The 24,659-nt window shown below is 42.1% G+C and overlaps 2 protein-coding genes across 14 annotated transcripts in view; one reads left to right on the top strand and one right to left on the bottom strand.

The window, feature by feature from the left end:
• Positions 1–24,659, top strand: part of CHAMP1 (chromosome alignment maintaining phosphoprotein 1) — a 33,426-nt gene that overhangs the window by 3,776 nt on the left and 4,991 nt on the right. For 2 of the 9 annotated variants that reach the window (XR_008994582.1, XR_008994581.1), the window contains exons 3-4: positions 1,023–1,131; positions 15,127–15,244. Coding sequence is in view for 2 of the 9 variants with exons in the window: in XM_057494590.1 (XP_057350573.1) it covers positions 5,640–8,123 (2,484 nt within the window). In the remaining 7 variants the exon portion in view is untranslated. Of the gene's footprint in view, positions 1–1,022; positions 1,146–5,589; positions 9,112–11,024; positions 13,373–15,126; positions 15,245–24,659 lie in introns of those variants that run through there. The other 7 variants (XM_057494590.1, XM_036904829.2, XR_005028678.2 and 4 more) reach the window with 6 other exon arrangements.
• Positions 3,265–24,659, bottom strand: part of UPF3A (UPF3A regulator of nonsense mediated mRNA decay) — a 34,070-nt gene continuing 12,675 nt past the window's right edge. For 4 of the 5 annotated variants that reach the window (XM_057494593.1, XM_057494594.1, XM_057494592.1 and 1 more), the window contains exons 8-10: positions 23,176–23,333; positions 21,084–21,381; positions 18,265–19,259 (exon numbers count right to left, since the gene is read on the bottom strand). In XM_057494593.1, the coding sequence (XP_057350576.1) occupies positions 19,131–19,259; positions 21,084–21,381; positions 23,176–23,333 (585 nt within the window). In that variant the 3' untranslated portion in view covers positions 18,265–19,130. Of the gene's footprint in view, positions 4,995–18,264; positions 19,260–21,083; positions 21,382–23,175; positions 23,334–24,659 lie in introns of those variants that run through there. The other variant, XR_008994585.1, reaches the window with a different exon arrangement.

The following is a 24,659-nucleotide window of genomic DNA, read 5'->3' as shown; positions in this document are numbered from 1 at the left end:
GACCATTAACACTGGAGGTGTGCATACAGCAGGGAGTCAGTCTAAAGATGGGTGGGATGGCGTGGGGAATTGGCCAGTATTGAAGAAGTAATCCTGCCTGAAAGGAGGAGGAACTGCTCTGATGGTTGGGTGGCAAGACAGGGAGTGTAAAGGAGAGGAAATAGCTTGTGCAAAGGCTCAGGCGCTTAAATTTTTGGGAAGTTAATTACAGGTGGGTCAGTGCTTTGAGAATGGCAGTCCTGTCAGGGACCAGACTGAAGAGCTTTATATGCCATGTTCAGATTTTGTGCTGTAGGTCTTGGTAATACCTTGAGGAACTATGAGCAGACAAGATGCACTAGATTTTCATGTAAGGAAGGTGACTGGGAGCAGTGTGAGCAGTTGGGAAGGAAGTGGGAGTGATGGCAGGGAGGCCAGGTTTCATAATTGAAGCAGTTGACAGGAGGGTGGTAAATGTGCTGGGACTTAGCAAAAAAAGTATTGTAAGCCATTATCTAGTTTGTTCATGGGCAGTTTATCCCATTCCGTTCAAGTCAATTTACCAGACCCTGATGCTATTTCTTTGAAATTCATGTGTGAAAAGGCCTGAGTGGTCCCTGTAGCACCACTATCCTTTGCCCTTTTGCCCTTTTGATTATTTTGTCCCTTCCTCTACTCACTGTTCGTATGCTGCCCTGCTGCATGGTCCAGGTAATTGTCGCTTGCTTCTGAAGTCTGCACCACAGCAGCAGTCTTCTGAGTGCTTGTCGCTTCAGCTGAGGTGAGATGGCAGGATTGAGAAGAGTTTGTCTATACATGTGGGCATGAATTTCATAGTGGAGTGTTAAAGAGGAATTAGACAAGGATGGCATCCTAAATAGTATCTACTGTCATCTTTGGTGTTTCATTAGAGCAAGTGCCCAGGCTTGGACACCTCTCACTGTTGGACCAGCAGGTTAGAGAGAAACAGGCAGAATTCTATTATGGGGGCACAGGTTATCACAGCGATAAGAGTTTGATTAACATTCCTCCTTTTTTTTCAGGTTGAACTTCTCATCTTGGTCCTTCGTGTGCTACAGGCTGTTTTCTGTGGTTCAGTCAAAAAGCCACGTAGGCTAGCCTGCCCCTTGAAGACCACTGTTAAGAGAGCTGGTAAGTCTGCTAAGGTAAAGCGTGTTGGTCTGTATTTCTTCCCCAGTCTGAAAGTTTTGTCCTGGATTTATAAAGTGTTGTTCTACCAGCATTACTTTGCATATATTTTTGTTGGCTTTTTATATTTCTCACTTTCTAATGTTCAGGAGAATATTTTATGAAGGGAACATTTTTGAAAAGTACTTAAAGTGCTCAAGGAAAAACTATAAAAGCATAAAGCATATACACCCACACGTATAATGATGTACGAACATGTGCTAGTAATGGGTATATATGATACAATAGGGGGTTGCAGAAGACAATTCTTTAAAAAAATTTTTTTCTAAAGTAACAGATTGTTAGACATGATAAGGAGACTTGAAAGGCAGGTGTGGTTAGTAGAAGCTCTTAGATCAGCCAGAGAGTTGGTGGTAGGAAGAGGACAGAGGGAGGGGCAGTTGGGAGACACAGGGAGTGATACAGAAGTCCAAGTTGCCTTCAGGGTTTAACAAACTGAAAGGGAATGGGCATGGATGATAATGTATTTACCGGGTGACTCTAGGTGAAAGGTGGGGATGTTGGTGATTAGATGGATTTAGCAGGTAGCAATTAAGGACAGAAGGAGTCCATTCAGCCAGAGAAGCTAAGGTTGGCTGGAGGCTGCTCAGGAATTAAGCAAAGCTATTTATTCATTAAAAATACAGACTAATTTATAAGAGCGGCTGTAAAATGCAGGGTTAGTATAAAATTTCCAAAAAGGCATGAAAAGGAGAAGTACAGTCAAAAGAAGATAGGAATAAGGAGAAAAACTGGTAGAGCTTTGCCAGCATAAGGGGACCACAAGACTAGGACAGCAGTAGGGAAAGTGGCTGAAGAGACGACCAGCTCTTCCTGCTGTGCTATGTTAGAGACACCGCTTAGGAGATGAAGTTTTACTTTATTCGTTCATTTGGTAAGCTTGCTAGAAGGATTTTTTTTAAAACTTCCTGACCATTCAACGGTGTGCTCAGTCATCTCAGTGGGAATAGAAGAACAAGGCTTTACCCTTACAGTTTCTAAGCTAAACCCTGTATTGTCCACTTACTAGATTTTTTGATGACCTCTATTTTGTATTAATTTTGGTAAAAGTTGATGAGTTAGTATATAGGAAAGGAAGATACTTGTTTTGCCAATGGGCCTATACATTATGCAAAGAGAGGAGAGGTGTAACTGAGTGCTACCCTGAAGTGAGAAAACAAAAAATACTTCCTTTGTACTGAACTTTGTAATTTTGTAGTGTAGTTTTACACTAAGTAATTTGTAAAAGCACCTCCTTTGTAATTTCTTGAGAAGATGGGAAAAGTTTCTATGGGTAACAGTTTTTTTAACTAAGCATAAGAAATTTGGACAGAAACCATAGAAGTAATGCCTCTCTGCTAGTCACAAGTAGGACTTAAGTATCTTTTGCATAACTATTGCATGTTGGTCAGCCATAACTTCGCCAGGTTCATCTGAGACTAATTACCAACAACTGAAGGAGTGTATTTTTTAGAGGTTACCTTGTAGTTTCTAAAATAATAATAATAGGTAACACTGAGTGTTTGCTCTGTATCAGTTACTGTTCTAAACACGCTCCAAAATAGTACATGCATTTTACATTTGAGAAAATAGAAAGGTTTTGTAACTTGACAGAAGCCCCACAGTGGAACCAGGAATCAAAGCCAACAAGCCTGAGCTCTTAACCTCTGTTATGTATAGGATATATGTATGATATGATGTATAATATACCTCACATCTTTAGTATGAGCAACCCTTGATGTATTATTGCTACTTATGGCCACCAGGATTATTGAGATTACATCTTCCCTTTTCTCTTAACATCTTCTAGTTTTATTGAACTTTGGGCCCTGAGGTGGATAGTTAACCTTGCTACCTGTTTTCTTCATTATATTTTTAAGTTGAATATTTATTTTAGAGGTTTTCTTTCGATACTAAGTGATTATGTTTGCAATCCTTCTAGCCCTAGAAACAGTTTTCTAAAAGACAGGGTAATTGCAGAGTAATTCAGGAGGAGCTAATACTTTATGAAAGCACTACTTTGTTTCATCAAATATCTGTCACCTTCTTAACTTTAGGACCCCCCCGCAAATGCAAATGATAGACTACTGATACAGATGGTAGAAAACAATCTTTAAGAACAAGTTATCAAAATTAGAAATATTAATAAAAAATGTAATGAATATTTTTAAATTAATAAAGGGAGATCCTTTGATTATAAGTTTCTAGTCTGGACTGTATTTTGAGGAGCAGTAACATGGAAAGAGTGTATTTTGACTCTGTCATTACCATTTGCACAGAGCAGACATTACATGCTCTCAGTAGTATCTGGTACTTCTGGTAAATGATGGTGCATAATTTAGTGAGAAAAAATTCTGTAATCCGCTTGGTGAATAAACTCACTGTGTGTGTTGGTTATAGACTATTCCAGCAGTTGTTGAATTCTCACGCTGAGAAGAGCATATACAAGGTATAACTGGTGGAGAATAGAATAGAGTCCGGAACAGAATTATAATCACAAAATTCTGTAACTACTAAATAGAACATTACATATTAGTGAGAAAAAGGGTTGTGTAATCAAAGTTAAGACAACTGAACTATCCGTTCGGAGTGAAAGAATAGGCCGGAACCCTACCTCACTCCTTATACCCAATAGGCTACAGATACGAATGTAAAAACAATGAAATTATCAAAGTCACGGAGAAAAATATTGAGCAGTTAAAAAAAAAAATGGACTGGGAAAGCAACACAGTCATAGGTAAAAAACACTTCCATGTTCTTAGTTCTTGTGTAAACCAACTGTGTGTGGTAAAAAAAAAAAACGCCATACATAGTCAAGTTAAAAATGATAAACTCAGAAAATATTTTCAGTTAAAGGGCTGATTTCTTTTATATACAAAGACTACTTACAAATAATGAAGAAAAATGGACAAAACACATCCTAGAAAAAGAAATACACATGGTGAAAAAGGAAAAACGTTCCATCTTTCTCCTTAAAGAAGAGCTTTGAACAATAGTGGGGTACCAGTTTTCACCTAAGAGGTAGCAAGGATTAGAAGTTTAATGATGTTCATTGTATATGAGGGAGGTGGGGACTTGTCCCTCATATATACACTGTTGTTTGGTATGTGATAGTGTTGCACCTTATTGAGAGTTTAGTAAAATGCATCAATTTTAATTGCAAATAATCTTTTCACCAGGTAATCCACTTCCAGCAATTTTCATTTCAGAAATGCCCTTACATTCAAAGATACATATAAGGAAATGCAGTGCTTACTATATATAAAAATGTCCTATGAAATACCCTCTAATTCAGTAGACCTGAAGCCTATTCCTGCCCTTCCCATAGAAAAACAGAAGCTTGGCCCTGTTTTGTTTTCAGAATCACACAAACCTACTTGCCTGGAGCCTCAGAAGCCTGGGCCTATTGTCCACAGACACCTTCTCTTCCTTAAATGGTAGCATGTTGCAGAACAATATGCTTAATACCCTATTTGTGTAGAATGTGGACATATCCATATATATATGGAACATTCCTTCAATGTCATGTAAGTACAGTGGTACCATGGCAAGTGATAACTGCATATCTTGTATAACATGAAGTATGAGATTTTTTTTACTTTTAATACCCAAGAATTCTTACTTAAAAGTCATATCTTCTGGTGAGCAAGTTCCCATGTTGGTGTCCTCTGTGGATTGTCCTTTGCTTGGCAAACTCCTTCACGTCATTCAGGATTTCAGTTCAGGTGTCTTTCCTGGGCAGCCTTCTCTGTGTTGCCATCCACACTCTTACCTCCCCCAGATAATGTGAGCTCCAGATTGCAAGACACCCCTATGAATCCAAGTGCCTAGAAAAGTACAGAAACATAAAATGATTCATTTGTTAAATGAATGAATACTGTAGATCAAACATTACAGGGTATATTGATATTATTTAAAAGCCATCTTTTCATAATTACATTTAATTAGTTTAACACATGGGTCTTAAAATTGATCTAAAATTTCTTGCTCAGCCTTAAATAGCCTAGCTTTAATTTTTGATATTCACTCAGCTTTCTGTGCTGACAGCTTATTCATTCAAGGTTTTAGAGTTCAAGGTGTAAGGCTCATGCAGTAGATAATTCTGGGATCAGGCTTCAGTTACAGATAGTCCTATAACCTGAATAAATCACTTCTCTGAACCTCGGTCTCTTCATCTTTAAGTAAAAGAAACACTTGTATTGTTAGGAAGATGAAACAAGATGATATACATAAAAAGCAGAGTTCCTGGGACTCAGGTAAAAATTAGTTCCATTTCTCCTGTCTCAAAATCTTTGTCCAGATATTATCTAAAAGAAATGCACATGCTATTCTTTACTTAAAATTATGCAGTTACAGAATAGACTAGAACATTTTATTTAAAATTATGTTCCCTGAAAATAATTTATTTCTACTTTATTGCAGCACTGTTCAGTTTTTAAAGAATATAATAGTGTATGTTATAACAAAGAAAAATGGAAGTATTCCAGGAACTTCATAAACTGTCGGCACGTTTGGAGTGTGACCACTGCAGTTTCAGAGGCACGGATTATGAAAATGTACAAATCCATATGGGCACCATCCATCCAGAATTTTGTGATGAAATGGATGCTGGTGGGTTAGGTAAAATGATATTTTACCAGAAAAGTGCCAAACTATTTCACTGCCATAAATGCTTCTTCACCAGCAAGATGTACTCTAATGTGTACTATCACATCACGTCCAAACATGCAGCCCCGGAGAAATGGAATGAGAAACCAAAAAATCAGTTAAATCAAGAAACTGATCCTGTGAAAAGCCCCCCCCTTCCTGAGCACCTGAAAATGCCCTCTAATTCAGCAGAACTCCTGAAACCTATGCCTGCCCTTTCCATAGAAACACAGAAACTTGGCCCAGTTTTGACTCCAGAATCACCCAAACCTACTCCTCTTACTTCCCTGGAGCCTCAGAAGCCTGGCCCAGTTGTTTCTCCTGAGCCACAGACAGCTTCTCTTCCTTCTGAGCCTACAAAACCTGCCCCTATTTCTTCTGAACTTTCAAAACAAGTACCTGTTGTTTCTGAATCTCAGAAGCCAGTCCCTACTCTTTCTCCAGAACCACAGAAACTTGCTCCTGTATCTCCTGAGCAAGTAAAGGCTACTCTTAATAATCCCAAACCCCAGAAGCACTCCCATTTCCCAGAAATATTGGGGCCACCTTCAGCCTCATCTCCAGAGCCACCAGTTCTAGCTGCTTCCCCTGAACCTTGGGGGCCATCCCCAGATGCATCTCCAGAGTCTCGGAAGCCAGCCCGGACTGTCTCCCCTGAGCCAAGAAAACCATCCCCATCAGGGTCTCCTGAACCGTGGAAGCCATTCCCTGCTGTTTCCCCAGAGCCTAGGAGACCAGCTCCAGCTGTGTCACCAGGTTCTTGGAAGCCAGGGCCACCTGGGTCCCCCAGGTCTTGGAAATCTAGTTCTTCAGCATCGTCAGGACCTTGGAAGCCAGCTAAACCTGCTCCATCTGTGTCTCCTGGACCTTGGAAGCCAATTCCTTCTCTCTCATCTGGACCTTGGAAACCCACTCCATCTGTGTCCCCTGCATCCTGGAAGTCTTCATCAGTCTCATCTGGTTCCCGGAAAACTCCCCCTACGTCTCTTGAGTCACGGAAGTCTAGCCCACCAGAACTCCGAAAGACAGCTCCCACCTTGTCACCTGAACATTGGAAGACAGTTCCCGCCGTATCTCCTGAGCTCCGTAAAGCAGGGCCTCCCTTGTCTCCTGAGCTTCGCAAACCAGGCCCACCATTGTCCCCAGAGATCCGTAGTCCAGCAGGATCTCCAGAGCTCAGAAAACCATCAGGGTCTCCAGAGCTTTGGAAGCCTTCTGATCAGCGGAAAACTTCTGCTTCTCTTGATTTCCCTGAGTCCCAGAAAAGTTCCCGTGGTGGTTCCCCTGATCTCTGGAAGTCTTCCTTTTTTATTGAACCTCAGAAACCTGTCTTCCCTGAGACCCGGAAACCCAGCCCTTGTGGGCCAGCTGAGTCCCCTAAAGTGGCCTCTGATATCTGGAAACCTGTTCTCTCTATCGACACTGAGCCTAAAAAACCTGCCCTGTATTCTGAGTCTACCAAAACAGCCTCTCCTGCTTCTCCTGAGCCAAGAAAACGCTCTCTTTTTCCAGAGCCTCAGAAACATGCCCTTTTCCCTGAACTTCCCAAATCTGCTATCTTCTCAGAATCTCAGAAGACAATTGAGCTTGGTGATGAACTACAAACAGATGCCATTGATGATCAAAAGTGTGATATTTTGGTTCAGGAAGAACTATTAGCTACACCTAAGAAACTCTTAGAAGACACTTTATTTCCTTCCTCAAAGAAACTCAAGAAAGACAACCAAGAGAACTCAGATGCTGAGCTTAGTAGTAGTGAGTATATAAAAACAGATTTGGATGCAATAGATATTAAGGGCCAAGAATCAAGCAGTGATCAAGAGCAGGTTGATGTGGAATCTATTGACTTTAGTAAAGAGAACAAAATGGATGAGAACAAAATGGACGTGACTAGTCCTGAGCAGTCCAAAAATGTACTACAGTTTACGGAAGAAAAAGAGGCTTTCATCTCCGAAGAAGAGATAGCAAAATATATGAAGCGTGGAAAAGGAAAGTATTATTGCAAAATTTGTTGCTGCCGTGCTATGAAAAAAGGTGCCGTTTTGCATCATTTGGTTAATAAGCATAATGTCCATAGCCCTTACAAATGTACAATTTGTGGAAAGGCTTTTCTTTTGGAATCTCTCCTTAAAAATCATGTAGCAGCCCATGGACAAAGTTTACTGAAATGTCCACGTTGTAATTTTGAATCAAATTTCCCAAGAGGCTTTAAGAAACATTTAACTCATTGTCAAAGCCGGCATAATGAAGAAGCAAATAAAAAGCTAGTGGAAGGTCTTGAAACGCCCCTGGAGGAGCAGCAAATCTGATTTTTAAATGGTGTGGCTATATGCTCTACTAAGTTGTTTGTTGAAAGTATAGATAAATAGCCTGGTTGGATCAGTAGATGTTGATGTATATGTGGACCATGTTTAATTGTCTCAGTGTTACAAAGAGTAAGCATTTGGTTTTTTTCATGATCTCTGTTTATGTGGCTATCTTGTAAGTCAGTAAATTCATAGCTTTATTCCTGGCAGGTAAAATTTCTCTAATTTTTAGGTGTATTTGAATAATATAAAGAGGTTGGCATTCCATCTAACAAGAGTGAGTTGTACTCAATTTAAAACATCTGGGTAAAGTGTATGTTTTATGAAACTAATTCAGACAATGGAAATTATTGGCGTATTTAAGAATTAGGCATGAAAATTTTGAAAAATTGTTTTTTTTAATGTATTTTCAGATCATGAAAGTTATTTCGAAGTTTCTGTTTGATCATATAAAATTAGTTTTTTTATAAATCTTGAGCAGGTTCTAAATGTTTATATTAGCTTTTATGTCATGGAAGATTGGAGTCTCAGGGTTGCTGATTTTGTGCTAAAGGAGGAAATTGAGTAAGTTTAATAGTGTGCAGCCTTCTCCTACGGGAAATTGGGAAAGATGAGTGTGATTTTAGGTCTTACCCTTAGTTGTTCCTTTGGAGTCTTCCGTTCTGTACTTTAACCCAAGATCTGGCCCTTGACTTCCCTGTGAGCTCACACCAGTAGATGATCCTTAATTGCCAAATGTGTAAGTTATATGTCCTACTCCTGGGCCTTATATACCATCTGTTGTGACTTCAGACCAGGGTAATGATTAGGAACTGAAAGTCTTCCAGATTCACAATAGAAAATTTTATAAACAGACATTTGTTTGAGGAAACGTCGACTTCATGTTTTTCTCAGTTACTGTAAATACCTTGTGCCTGTTCATGGGTATTTTATTCTAAAGTATTTTGTCAAATGTGTATCAACCAAATTAAAGACAAAGGTTTTCATGTTAGCAATATCGTCATAAGTTGGCTTTCTTTTGTGTAATTTTCAGTGTGTGCTATACAAATTCCATTATTTCCTAGCATACTAGTTTTCATATCAGGAGTGTCAGTTTTCTCAGCTGTGCTTTCTGAGTTCTGTGGTCAGGTAAGTTAGGAAAACACATTAGGCACTTAGAAAATATCATCAGTGCACATTAGCATATTCAATTTGTTTAATCCCAGTGGTTGTAAATCCTGGCTGCCTCGTTAACAATACAAAGCATTTAGTGTCAAAAGGCTTATTATGTGTAGGCAGGAGTGAGATACTGGCTTTAATTACACTGTTCCCAGATATTTTTGAACAGGGAGTGCTTTTCTTTATAGCACCCAATTGATTGGCCAGTTGGGAAGACCTCATGTTTAGACAGTACTGGGAAGGTCTTTTTCAAAGAGAATGATTTTAAAATGTTAACTTCATATAATGACAAACATTGGCTTTGGGCAACAGTAGAACATCTTTTACCTATTACCTAAGAAACTGGGTAAGTTATACTGCTCAGGAGGAAAAAGCACAAGTAGAATAATAATCATTGTAAGATATAAAGTCAGTGATTATCACAGGCAAGGCAAAGCATTCAAGCATTCCTTCAACAAACATTTACTGAGTTCCACTGATTTGCTGGGCATAAACAGTGGTAAACAACCCAATTCCTGTGTTCATGGAGATACTATCCAGTGGGTGAGCCAGAAAGTTATATCCAAGGTCCCCATAAAAGTAAACCAGCACAGCTGTTAGGATTTAAACTGGGGACAAGGGAAGACATCTCTGAGGATGTGACGGGTAAACCCAAGAGCCAAAGTGCTCTGCAGAGGCACAGCCTGCAGCTGGTCAGTGCACCAAGGGATCTTTCCTGGATCTGAACGGCATGTGTGACCAGAGCACAGACCAGGGGGTGGAGGGTGCAAGAGATGGCTGGAGACTCAGGGAGGGTGGGTGACGTGGGGCCTTTAGTCCACGGTAAACATCAACATTGTGGTTGCTGAAGGCAGACTGAATGCAGGGCGAGGAGGGATGGAAGGGGTGTGCAGGTGGACGATGGTGGTGACAGTGGAGAGGGGCAGGTGGCATTAGTGTGGGACACATCAAGGACTCAGAGCTGCAGCTGGACTGTGAAATATCCAGGTTACAGTGGTTGAAGGGACAGGTGGGCACATGGATCCAGAGGTCAAACGATAAATGTGCCGAGATCATAATTTGGGAGATGTTGGTCTAAGGTGATATTTAAAGACGCCAGACTGTTTAAAATCACCAAGGGGAGAGAGTGAGACTGGCAAATGTCGACCTGGATGCTGCTGAGAGGCCAGAGGGCCACACCACAGACAGAAGGGCAGTCACAGTGGATAGGCTGGGCAGTGGAGGACGAGATGGGGGCTGTGTGATGAATACAACTCCGGAGCATAGAAGGGAGTAGAAGTTGCAGTGGGCTAGTGGAGTATGTGGGACTAAGGAGGTTTTAAAAACTAAGTTTACTAAGTTTAAAACATGACAAAACGTAAAAGCTCTACTTCCACAACATAATCTCTAATTAGCCATTGTAAACTGTTTGTAGAAGGTGATCTTCCCAGACATTTCCTGCGTCTGTAAACAGTTTAAAGCATATTCTGTACTTTGAACTGTATGCCAAGTTGTGGACATTTCGTGTCAGTGTTCTGTCCTGTGGGACTGTCAGCTGTCCCCCAGAGCGGGGCATGTGGGTCGTTTCCACTCTTCTGCTGTTACAGCAAAGTGCAGTGACAGTTACCTATGTTTCTTTTTTGTGCTTGTGCAGGTCTATCTGTAGGATGTTCTATTAGGAGTTCAAAGGCTGGGTGTAAGGATATTTCCATTTTATGTTTCGATAGATATGGCAATTTTGTCTGAGGGATTCTCTTCGTCACATAGGAACTACCAAATCTTGCTTCAGTGCTGATAGAAACAATCAGGAAGAGGTTGAAGGTCCACGACGGTCCAGTGCTACAGACACCACCTCTGGGCTCCTTCCTCACACTTTGTTCCCTCTCAGTCCTCAGGTTTCCTGGGACAGGCCTGTCCCAGCCTGCTCAAGCTGCTATAACAATACCACCGAGTGGGCTGCTTAAACAACAGATACTGATTTTCTCATAGTTATGGTGGCTGGATGCCCAGGATCCCTGAGCTGGCCTGTTTGGCTCCAGGCGAAGCCCTTCCTGACTGCAGCCAGCCACTGTCTGGCTGTGTCCTCATATGATGGAGAGAGCAAGTGAGCTCTCTGGTGTCTTCTCTGATAAGGATACTGATTCTATCAGATCAGGGCCCCATCCCGATGACCTCCTTTAACTTAATTACTTCCTTACTCCTAATGCAGCCACACTGGTGGTTAGAGCTTCAACATACGGATGGCAAGAGGACACAACTTGATCTGTAGCAAGGTCTTACTCCAAATATCATGGTCTATTAAGATATCCTAGAAATGCCAGCAGTTTGATGTCCAAATGGCATCTCCTACATTGGCCCTCACACACCAAAGTGGCACGAGAATCCTCTGTCAAATCAATTATTCCATTTTTCAGTTGAGGAAAGTATGGTGCTAGTGATGTAGGAAATGGCTACTCTAAGAGTGTTGTAATGGGAAACTGTATGTAGGCACACTGCTCCCCACTTGGCACGTTCATTTTTCCACCATGATAATAATTTTAAATTGTTCTATTATCAATGATTATTATTAATAAATATATACTTATTATTAGTAAATTATTATTAAAATGGCATTATTGAAAAATGCCACTCCTTCTATGGGGTAGACTGCTTGCACTTAAATTAACCAGAATGTATTAATGCCTTGTGTGATACGAGGTTATTTATGTAATTATTTTTCCTTTAGATGTGTAACAAGAATTCTGGCAAAAATTTAGAACTTTTTACAAGGTAAACATGATTTTGACACGAAGATAGAGATACCATTTACAAGAAGCTGCTAGCTTTCCATCAAAATGCAGCCCAACAGAAGGTCCCACAAAGACAGCATTTTTCTAACCCAAACTGAAGTAACAAAATAAAAAAGGATGTAAACTGAAATTTCATACAACACCACATTAGACCTTGTCTATTAGCTGAGACTGGGTCAAAGCAAAGCAATTATCTGGTGGACTTAAATAGGATAATTTATTGTTGTTTTTTTTTTAAACTTCTTGACTCAATACTATTCAGAATATAAACTTCATTTTTCCTTTTTTTTGCTATTCTGTTAACACAGATCAAATACATCAAATGTCTTCTTGATTCTCCACTTAAATCCCCAACATGTCCTTAATTTTAAACATAGGACTAGACAACAAATCTGCTTAAAGTATTATATCTCTTTGTCAGAGTTAAGAGTACACCAAAATGAGAATGCAATGACAAAGATGAAAAGAAGAAATCCTTTCTCATATTGTGATGTGAAGAAATTCATGAGCTTCTCCATCTTGGATCCTTGACATGGTTAGAATTCACTTGGTCTGGAAAGAACCGTGTTAGGCACTTAAGTAGTGAGCTGCTGGGAAACTCACACAGCTGGAGGGGCTGCTGGACACCTGCCATGTGCTCTGCTCTCCTTCCTGAGATTTGCTATTAAAAACCTGTTATTTCATGAGTTAACTCACTTTCCACGTGTTCCACTGTTGGGTGCCGCTCGCTCGGGTGAGGAGTGAACAAAAAACAGACAGACAGACAGACAGACAATGGCTACAGCAGCCCCGATGTGGCGCGGCTCCTTTATTTTTATACTGCCTTTCTCGGACCTCAGCCAAGTGCTATACTCTTCTTTCCCTTCTCAGAGGGGACAGGCCAGAACACCTTGTTGATTTTCTTAGAATCTGCCCAGTAAATAGGGGCGGTGTTTTCACACGTCTCCAAGGCCTCCCTGTTTTCAGCGTGAGACATCCTGTCTCGTTTTCGAGGACAAGATACGTTTTTGTGGGCAGATAGCTTCCAAGGACTGCACGAGTTGTTCTCAAGCTGGTGCTTTCCCATGCTGTGTTCAGACATGGGGGATGACAAAAGGCCATCCCCTACATTCCACAGCCATGGGATTCATGAAATGGGGAGATGATTACTCAATAAGTGCTATTATTGAACAAGTGAATTTTTGCTTTCAAAGACAGAAAATGAGACTCTTATAAATATCCATATCATGTAAAATTTGGGGATTATTTCAGTTGGTGTTTGTAAAATTTATGACAAAGAATGAGACCAATTAAAATAATAATAAAGAACTTCTCTTTTTGGCTATATTCATGTTTAGAATGTAATTAATAAAATTACTAAGTTGAATAAAACCAAGAACTGGAATCCAAAATGAGAAACAATAGAAAAACTTAAAGTTTTGCAAAGGAGTAACTAAGAAACAAAAGAACAGGACACCAAGCCCCACCCCTGGTCACACTGAGGACCCAACCCCTCTCCACAACCATGAGCATGTTAAGGGTGATTCTGTTTATCTTTTTAAAAACCAGCTCTTAAATCTTACTGATCTGTTGTCTTTTTAGTTTCTAGTTTATTTCTGCTTTGATCCTTATTTCCTTCTTTGTACTGACTTTGGGTTTAGTTTGTTCTTTAATTCTGAGGTGTAAATTTAGGCCGTTTAGGATCTTTTTTCTTAATGTAGGAATTTATCACTGTAACCTTCCTTCTTGGAACTGTTTTTGCCACATCCCCTAAGTTTTGGTAATTTGGGTTTCCATTTTCATGTCTCAAATATTTTTTGATTTCCCTTTTGCTTTCTTTGACCCCAGTGGTTTGTTCGGGAGCATGTCATTTATTATCAACAAATTTGTGGATTTTCAAGTAATCTTCTTTCCCTAGTTTCATACCATTATGGTTGGAAAAGATGCTCGATATGATTTCAATCTTCTTAAATGTACTGATTTGTTTTGTGGCTTCACACATGACCTACCTTGGAGAACGTTCCATTTGCACTTGAGAATGTGTAACCTGTCGCTTTTGGATGGCATGTTCTGTATATGCCTGTTAGGTGTCAACTGGTCTACTTTGTAACTTAAGCTCAATTTTTTCTTACTGGTTTTCTGTCTGGATGGTCTGTCCATTGTTGAAACTGATACCCCTACCATTATTTCACCAATGTCTATTTCTCCCTTCATATATGTTAATATTTATATGGTTAGATCCCCTAATGCTGGGTATGTAAATATTTTAATTGTTTAATCCTCTTATAGAATTAACCCCATTATCATTATGTAGCACTCTTGTCTCTTGTTACAGTTTTTGGCTTAAAGTCTACTTTGTCTGATATAACTGCCCCCACTTTCTTTTGGATTCATTTGAAAGGAAAACCTGTGTCCATCTCAGTCTGCGTGCCCTTAAAGCTGAAGCGAGTCTCTTTAGGGCAACATAAACTTGGGTCTTGTTTTTTTATCCATTCAACCACTCCATGTCTTTGATTGGAGAATTTAGTCCATTTAAAGCAATTATTGGTAGATATGGACTTCAAACTGTCATTTTGTAGATTGTTTTCTGGCTGTTTTGAAGCTCCTTTCCCCCTTTCTTCCTCTGTGATGTGGTGCATTGCCAGAATGGTATGTGTTGATTCTTTTCTGTTTATGTTCAGTGCATCTACTATAGGTTTTTGCTTTGTGTTTACTATGAGGCTTACATAAAATACATTATAGTTAAAACGTCTCTTGTAAGCTGGTCATGCCTTAACTTTATACAGAAGCTCTACATTTTTACACTCCTCTCCCACGTTTTGTTCTTGATGTCACAATTTTCATTTTTTTATATTTATATTGATGTTTAGGAGTCAGCTAGTTTCTGGATTTTTCTCAGGGAATTATGTATCCATTAACAGATTATTGTAATTATAATTACTTTAATACTTATGTTAGCCTTCATACTGGAGTTAACACTGATTTACCCACTACCATTATAATATTAGAGTATTCTGAATTTAACTATATATTCACCTTTACCAGTGAGTTTCACACCTTCATCTGCTTTCCTGTTAGTAATCAGTGGCCTTTGATTTCAGCTGAAGAATTCCTACTCACACTTCTTGTAAGGCTGGCCTGGTGGTGATGAAACTCCTCGGCTTGTCAGTTCGGAGAACCTTTTATCTGTTCTTCAGTTTTGAAGGACACCTTCACCAGGTACAAGTGTTCTCGGTTGGTGGTTTTTTGTTTTCTCTTTCCTCCAACATGTTGAATGTATCATCCTACTTCCTTCTGGCCTGCAAAGCTTCTGCTGAAGATCCACGGGCCGTCTTATGGGGCTCCCCTGTACGTGACCAGTTGCTTCTCTCTCACTAGATCGTCTTTAGCTCGTGGCAGTCGCTGTGTCTCAGTGCGGGTCTCTTACTCTGTCTTTATCGTCACTCTTTGGGCTTCTTGGATCTGGGTGTCTGTTTCCACAGCTTTGGTAAGGCTTTGGCCATTATTTTTTCTAATAAGCTTTCTGCCCCTTTCCCTCTCTTCTCCCCGCTGGGGCCCCTGTGATTCATACATTGGCCAGCCTGATGGTGTCCTCTAAGTCCCTTAAGCTACCTCAATCTTCCATGTTTTTTTTCTTTTTTTGCCCCTCTACTGGATGTGTTTAAGTTTGCTGATCGTTCCCTCCACTAGATTTGGCCTGTTGAACCCTCTACTGAATTTTTCAGTTCTGTTACTGTATTCTTCAGCTCTATGATTCTTGTTTGGTGCTTTTTAATAGTCTATCCCTTTGCTGAAATTCTTACTTTGTTCATGCACCATTCTCCTGACCTGGGTGACTTTTGAACTCTACCAGGTAAATCTCTCATCTCCATTTCATTAACATCAGTTTCTGGGAATTTATCTTGTTCTTTTTTTTTTTTTTTTTTTAGAGGGCATATCTTATATTTATTGATCAAATGGTTGTTAACAATAAAATTCTGTATAGGGGACTCAATGCACAATCATTAATCAACCCCAAGCCTAATTCTCAACAGTCTCCAATCCTTTAAAGTATAATGAACAAGTTCTTACATGGTGAACAAATTCTTACATAGTGAGTAAGTTCTTACATGGTGAACAGTGCAAGGGCAGTCATCACAGAAACTTTCGGTTTTGGAATTTATCTTGTTCTTCTGTTTGGAGCATATTCCACTATTTCTTCATATTCCTTGACTCTCTGTGTTGGTCTCTGCATTAGATCAAACAGCCACCTTTCCCAGTCTTGACAGACTGGTCTCATGTAGAAATTAAACTTGACAATCAGTGTCCCAAAGGGAAGGATCCAGTCAGCTTGCACATGCAGGCTGGACCCTTAGGTAGCAGCTGGGAACTTATACAGTCAAGCCCATTCTAGGGAGAAACTGGGAGATTTCTGGGGTTCTGCCCACTCCCCAGTGCTAAGCCTGTGGTATAGCTCAGAGCTCTCTCACACCTGTAAAGAAAGAACTGCTTATTCGCTGTAGTCCTGTGGGACTCATGAGTGCAAGCCCCATTGGTGATCAGAGCTAGGTGATCAAGGGGTCTGTCTTTCAGATGGCAGCCACAAAAGCTGGGTCACCAGATCTATGCAAAAGCTCCTTCCATAGAGACGCTGGTGGCTTGGTTTTATCACTGGAGTGAGCAGGCAGAGGAGGTGCCCACCATCTGTCCCAGGCTCCAGGGAGGACCTAGATACGTGCTAATCAGAAGTTGGACCCTCAAGCAGTGGCTTTTACAGTATGCTAAGCTCTTCCAAGGAAAGGGTGGGAGATGGGCACTTTTTACTGCTCCCTATACATTGAGCCCTGGGAGGGAGTTGGGGGTAGTCACAGTGTCTGCTATAGGCCTGTGGGTCCCACGGACATGGTTTACTTCAGGCCTGTGGGTCTTGCAGACACAGTTTGCTACAGGCCTGTGGGTCCCACAGATACTGTTAGTCTCAAGTCTCATGTTTTGGAGGCCCATCCCTCAAGTGGGAGTCTTAAAAGTTGGGGCACTAGTAGTCCTTCACAAAGAGACATCTTCCACAAGAAGCTGGGAGTTAGGGCTTCCCTTCCAATTGTATGGCACTTGCCACGGTTGGGGTTTCTGGTGAGAGTGTTATCAGAATTTCCTACTTGTTCCAAATTGGGTTATTTTTTCATTTGACTGATGTATACGAGTCACTCAGCTAGTTTCTGGATTTTTCTCTGAGGGAGTGTCTCTGTGGGTAGCTATTCTTCTGGTGTGTCCATGGGAGGAGGGATGTCCTCTGTCACTGCCCTGGCCCCTCCCTCAAGTGTAACTTCTTTTATATTAAGACTAAGACACTGTTCACCTTTTCACTCTGATCCTTTCCTGAGCATACAGTGGAGTTTTCCAAGCGCTACCTGACGTGTGCTGATATTATTCTGACAGCTAAATGGAACATGTGTTTATGTATTCTTGTGCTTTAAACATTTCTTTTTTAATACTGAATACAGTAAACATTAACAGATATAACCTAGTTGATAAAGTTCTTTGGGGTTGTCAATAATTCTAAGAATGTAAAGCATTCCTAATGCCAAAAGGCATGAGAACCATTCTTTTGAATCATGGAGTTTGAAAAAGAGTAGTAAAGACCTCCAGGTCTTTGAGCACCAAATACAAACAAGCCAACACAACAAGCTGGGGCCTTAGAAATGACATTCATCACAGCCCCGACCCCTGGGTCTGGAAACCTCCAGATCAGAGTCACAGTGAGCAGTAAGGGCCACAGCGGCTCGCTGTTCAGGAGATCCAGTCTAACCCACTCCAAGCAGGGGTCAGCAAACTATGGTCCACAGGCCAAATAGTCTGCTGCCTGTTTACAGAAATAAAGTCTTACTGGAACACACCCGTGTCCATTCACTTACGTTGTCTAAGGCTGCTGTCTCACTACAACAGCAGAGTTCAGTGTTCGTGACAGAGACCGTACAGCCTGCAAAGTCTAAAATACTCCTATCTAGCTCCTCTCAGCCAGGGTTCGTTCTACTGGGTCACACAGACCTGGCTGAACCCACAGCATATCCTTTTCTCCCCCCACCAGATTTCCAGAGCTCAGGAGCTCAGCAGTCACTGGTAATTCTTAGTTTTTTGGAAAACATTTTGTATTTAATAAGGAATAGATATAATCAGCAAATATTCATATAAAAATGCTACATTTAAAAAAACTACTTTATGTGAAATTCTACGTAAGAAAAATACCGTAACTAGACTTCAAATTCATAGCGACTAACATTTTTATTTAATAAATGGTTCAAAGTGTCAAAAATACATTAACATTTAAACATTTCACTGAAAGGAAGAAATACTGCAGAACACAGTAGAAGAAAGCATCAGTAAGTCGTTTCACATAAGGCTGCCCACGCTGTGTCTGTTACCCCATCCTCAGAGAACGCCGCCTACGGCACCGCAGCGGTCCTCATGCCACGATGGTTCTGAACCAGGACACACTCACCCGAAGGTTGTGAAACCATTTTCATGACGTCAGTGGCCAAACAGCTGAAAAGGCAGGCAGGCAGTACTTCAGGCTGCAAGGTTCCTATCAGAGACTCTTAACGCAACAGCCCTCGGGGAAGGCGCCACAGGTGGTGCTGAGAGGCCCGTTTCCAAAGGCGATGATAGAATGAGAGCTGCTCACTTCCCAGAAACCGGGGTCACAGGAAACCAACAAGAACCACAACGTGCAAGTTACTCCTACATGATTAAAGTGCTTCAGAATTCACACTGGCACAATGCCCATTTTCTTCTCTACTTTAGTCATACTTTTCTACTTTCCAAACGAGACTTTTCCCTCTTTTGTGTAAATGACATATGTTAGTTTATAAATGGTAAAATCTATGAAAACTGTTGAATTTTTAAAAGGTTGCTTCTTTCTTAAGAATGGTTTCTAGATGTTTCTATGCCACCTTTATAGTTCTAGTTCTAGTTTCTAGTTTCTTTGTAAGGAGCAAACTCGCCTGCAGGTTATATTCTAGGTTAATTGCACATTTCTGGATGCCCTTTCTAATCCACGGGTTGCTGGATGGCAGTTCACCCAGGTCACAAACATGGCACATGCATCACTCACTCTGCCTCTTCGTTCTTCTCAGAACCAGCCGGTTGGATCTTCCGCCTCACCCCTTCTCCCACCACGGGCTTCCTCGGGGGCTCTCCCACCACATTCACGTGCTCGCACGCAAGCTCCTGGCTGGTAGAGCAGCAAGGCTGGCCAATCCTGCTGGGACAGAGGGACAGGTCACTCTTCCAAGAGCAACAACACAGGAGAAAGCAGCAGCTCTTTCTAGGGCCTGGTCATCCTATTTACTTAAAGAGTATCAGTCTTGCACCTGAAATTCAGCCTTTTCACAGCACTAACATAGAAAGAAGGCATTCTAGAGGTAACAACAGCAACCATGGAAAGGAACACAGTATTTTAAATAACCTGAAAGAAAGTAAAATTGGTATCTGGGAAAATGTTAGTGCTCAAACCTAGAACACTGTGGAAACAGTACAATCACAGCAATCCTCTCTCAGTTGGAGATGAAAATGTAAACACACACATCTCAGTCACATCAGGGTGAATGTGACGTCTGAAACGAAGTGAGGCCTGGCCTGTCAGAGAGATGGCTCCTTAGAGCAGGAATCCTAAATAAAAGCTAGGGACTCTAAACTCACAACTGATAACACTTATCACTTGTAATAAGTAATTTCCACATACATTATTTCTTAACTGTTCCCTTCACAGGAAATACTAACCCATCATCTTATTACACTCTTAGAGGAGGTGGAATAAAAATGAGAAATAAAGTACATGGAACACAACTGAACTGCTCCCAGACATGAGACCAGTGAAGCCAGGGATGGACAGGGATTCTGAAGGCTGGGACCGGCAGTGAGGGTTGGGGGGGAACTCCTTTAGGGGAAGCCAGCCAGCTCTGGGGGACAGGGAGGGAGCAGCCGGACCCCAGCCCAGGTCGGCCAATGTCCAAATCGCTCACTGTGGCTAAATTTAAAAAGGCAGCTGAAAAACAAGTGTTCATATGAACGACCCCACCAAGATGACCCACGGCTGCACCTGGGGTACCAGAGGCTCAGGTCACATGGAAACCTTGAGTAGTGCGTATGTGGTGAGCCAAGGAAGAAGGCGGGAGGGTTCTCTTGTCTGGAGCTCTGCCTTGTCTTTCTGGGTAATACTTTGAAAATCAGCATCACCGATGCCTGCAACAACCTGGGTGGGTCTGAAGGGAATTATGCTGAATGAAAAAGCCAGCCTCAGAAACTCTATCTATGTGTCCATCAATACAGCATCCCTGGAATGACAAACTCATAGGCACAAAGAACAGGGAGCAGGTACAGGGTCAGGGTGGGAGGCGGGTGTGCAACCCAGGCAGCCGGGTCCCCGCTGCCTGCCTGGAGGCCAGGCCCTGGGAGACTGAACAGTGCCGTGGGCAGGGCCCTGGTTGGAGGATGACCCCATTAATAGTGCTGCTCTGCAACCACGGGATCTGAATCTGTCTCAAACCTGAAAAATAAGCTGGCTGGCTGGCTAAATGGGCAGTCCCAATCCTGTGCCGAACATGCCCACTGATCTCATGGGTGTTATGAGCCCTTGGATGGCCATTAGTAGTCAGAACACTGCTAGTGATGTACAAGCAAGCGCCATGAAATGTCACTAATATTTTCCTGACTATCTCAGGAGTAAATTTTATAACCTTGCCATTACTTATTCTCAAGCAAATGGTATAAATCTGCTAGTGTTATACTACATAAAGTTTTTTTTCTTAGTTGGTTCTCTGAGAAAAGAAGGTAGCTAACCACATTTTGGGATATACCGCTCCGGCAGACGCAGACTCCCCGGGGCAGCCTGCATGCAGGAGCCCTCAGGAGAGGGGCCTCGTCAGTGTGCAATCCTACACCTCAAGGCACTGACGGGGTTTTTTCCTTCTTGGTTAAATAAAAGGATTTCTGTTGAGAAAAGCAGTTGTAAGCCTGTGGAAGTACAGTTTGTAGTTTTATATGCACTGATGAACAGAAGATTATCAGAAATGCATGAAAGAACCTTGTTTCCCACATGCTCCTTCCTGGGTGCCGGGCCGCCTGCGCTTTTCGGCTCACTCCCTGGTCTCTCTGCTTCATCTACAGGGGCACCACCATCCTGGGCCCCCTTCTTCCCTCTGTCTGGGATGAATCCTTTCCCCCATTTCAGCTCTTCTTCATGTCTTCTTGAAAGCTTGTCAAACTCATAGTGAGCTCGATACTTTCGGCCATCATCCAAGTGGTATCTTTGAGTTTCAAGTTCTTTCTCTCGAAATCTTCTCTCCACATCCCTTTGCTCTTTAGCACTGTCATTTTGTGACCTGTGATTCAATACAAATTGTCAGTAATTGCATGTAAACTGCAGCCGATTACCTGCCTTCCCTTCCAGACTAGGTTCCCAAACTGACAGGGAATATAAGTCTGGTCATTGTGCACTGCCAAGTCCGCCCGTGACGGGCATACCGCAGGCAATCACTAGGAAACTTTTGAAAGATGAATACACAGTACTAACAATAATATTTACTGTTATAACCGAGTGACACATATAATCGGCTCGATGCCCAGGCGGAGGATATGTACATGTTTTTCTGGTTCTCAGCAACCCTCCAAAGTGAGTATGAATCCTCCGTTTTACAGATAAAGTATAAAGGAGACTAGAAGCCTGAGTGGCCTTCCAGCAGTGCTGATGTACATCCATCATGGCAGAGCTGATACTGACAGCTTAGCTCTGCTTCAAACAGAACTAAAATTAACTGAAATTTAGTAATATATATGCACATATCAAACTATTAAAGAAACAGTAAAATAAATGAATGGCTTCTTAGCTTATTTGGTTCTTAAAGTCTTTCCCTCAAAGAGCCACAAGCAAAAGTCTGCACACACTGTCTGTAGCACCCCCAACCCAGCAGCAGCAGGACCAGTGGGACAAAAGATCTACAAGGCAGTGTGAATCTGTGCCAGACATGGCACAGCTGTACCACAGCAATAATAATACAAACACCTACAACATAAACCAGTGCTGAGAGATCACAGATTTGATAATCATGTATATCTTATAAACAAGAGCCCCTAAAAATAGGGGAAAAAACTTGATCACAACTCTGTAAGCAAGACAGGAAGAAGTCAGTCACATCATGGTGATTCTGGGCAAATGGCAGCCTAGTCCGAGCGACTCACCATCTTCCCTCCTAACTCAAACCCACTTCCAGCCACCCCTGTGCACAGAGCTGCCTGGGCTGCAGCAAGCTCTGAGGGGGTCCAGATGCAGTGCATGGGCAGGAGCCCTGCGCCAGGGGGACAAGAAGCCTAGCTGCACATGGCTCTACTGGCTGTGGGGAGGTGGCCAAACCCCGAGGATGCAGGGGCACGAGGGAGGGGCTCACTCGGCACAAGAGTCCGGCTGGTCTCTCTCAGGCTCCTGCACAGAGATCACTGTACCTGCCTGTTTCCAGAGTAGTCCTACTCGAGCTCCTTCCCTGAGCTGCATGTCATGAGCAGGTAAAGCACGGTGTCCTACGGACCCCCAGCCAAAGAGAGGCTGGGCTAGTGGAATGTATGTCAGACATAGCAAGGACCCACAGCTGCTGGTCCAATTTTTGCTGGGACCAGAGGCCTAACAACTCCAGCAGAGGAATTACAGCTGTTTCTGTGCCTCAGCAGACCTCCCAGCACTTCAAAGACTGGGTTCTCAAATTCTCAGTTGTGTAGATAAACTGAAGGAGGTCTAGAATATCCAAGAGGCAAGATATCTCAACGCACAGAGGACAACCACAAACTGAGCAAAATCACCAAGGAAGAGACCAGAAACATCCTGAACCTGCAGTGCAGTAACAGTGACCAGAGGAAGGTGCAGGGAGGGGCAACTGTTTGGGAACTGACAGGAGGGCATTTCCCTGGTTTGAAGGTAGAGCTAAGGCTGCAGATTGAATGAGTTCACCGAGTCCCTACACAGCCAAGGAGAAACAAAGACGTGGACAAGCAGACCCTGGGGCAGTCCTTGAATTTCAAGAATATCAGGAAATGTAAGCCCTCGTACTGACAAAGGATAGATGACTGACTCAGTAACAATCCTGTGATGCTTAACATGGTCAAAGAAATGAAAGTGCGGGGCTCACTTTTCCCTGAGCTCCTCCAGGGAGTGCTCCACAGCCCTCGGCTTCCCGGTGCGGCCAGCACAGGCCCCCTGCTTTCCGTCTCCAGTATCAGCTTCCTCTCCTCTCTCATTTGGTTTCTCAGTGGTTGGTTCCTCTCCCTTTTCTGGTTTCTTAAGAAGCTGAGAAATTATAATGTTAGTAAATATCACTTTAAGAGTATATTATGAAAGAAGTTGCATATAAATAATAAAATATATATACCAATATTGAGCCCAAACACTTGAGTAGCAAAAAAGATAAGCTGAAGGTCCAATGACCAGGTTTTTCATTAAATCCACAGGGGAGCATTCAGCCAATGAAAATACCTCGTAGTTATGAAAAACCGTAGTTAATGTGATGAAAAGATGCCCATGTTAATGAATGAAAGAATGCCAAAAAACAATCATGTGAACTTCTATTTCTAGGATACACACACAGAAAAGTGTCTAAAAGGCTTGCACACTGGATTAATAGTGATTATTTTTAGGTGGCAGAACTGAGATTCTTTCTTTTCATCTACAAGGTCTAGTTTTTCTAAAATGAACAAGTATTACTTTTGTAATAAGGGAAAAAACATTTTTTAAAACAGTTCAGTTTCCATAACATTCTCTTTCTTGAAACAGCCTCAGCAGGTCACCACAATGCATCTGACTTCCTGTGTCTGAGTCTGGGACTCCCTCCCTGTTCTCCATATAGCTTCCAAAAGTAGGAAAAAGGGAAGATGATCTCAGCTGGTTATGAATGTCACCGACATACAACGAGAGAGATTAAAAGGACAGAGACATAGGATCAGAGGAAGAGTGGGATGGTTTCTCGAGGGGGTCAGGGAGGACCTCTCTGCAGACACAAAGTGGGAACGGAGACCAGGCGATGAGAAGGAGCCACTTGTGGGTGCCTGCGGAGGAAGCAGGCAGAGGCCTGGGGTGCAGTCAGCCCGCAGGGAGGGAGGGAAGTGAGGCCTGACTGCCGGAGGTGGAGGCCGTCTCCAGGCCTGTGTGCTCCCATCCAGACCTCTTCTCTGCTGGTCCCACACGCATGGAAGCTGATCTACACACACATCTGTACTTAAGATCTTTGTGAAAAAAATGACACAACTTTCTTAGATAATGTAATCTACAGCCTGTATACAATCTGTATATTCAGGAGTTTTTATTTGTGGCTCTGGTTCCTTGCTTCTTACTTCAGCTTCAGCCTGGTGCTCAGTTCCACTGCGTCAAGGGGAAGTGAAAGCAGCCGCTGGCCCCTCTCACAGGGTGCTCTGCTGTACAGCCATGCAGCATCTCTGCCTCCTCTTTCAGACCATTGATACAAATTCTTACAGCATTTCCTCACAGGTTTTTTCTTTTTTTATTTAAATTTAAATTCTCTAAATACATAAGTCAGATTCCCCAACTGAGACAGATGCTTATTAAAAGCTAAACTTTGGCTCGGATATGTACTATTAGATTGGAACAGCAGACACTCCT

Source organism: Manis pentadactyla, chromosome 17 (genome assembly GCF_030020395.1).
Source record: "Manis pentadactyla isolate mManPen7 chromosome 17, mManPen7.hap1, whole genome shotgun sequence".
NCBI classification, from domain to species: Eukaryota; Metazoa; Chordata; class Mammalia; order Pholidota; family Manidae; genus Manis; species Manis pentadactyla.
Note: the sequence above shows the minus strand (reverse complement) of the source record. Positions and strands in the feature narration are given on the sequence as shown.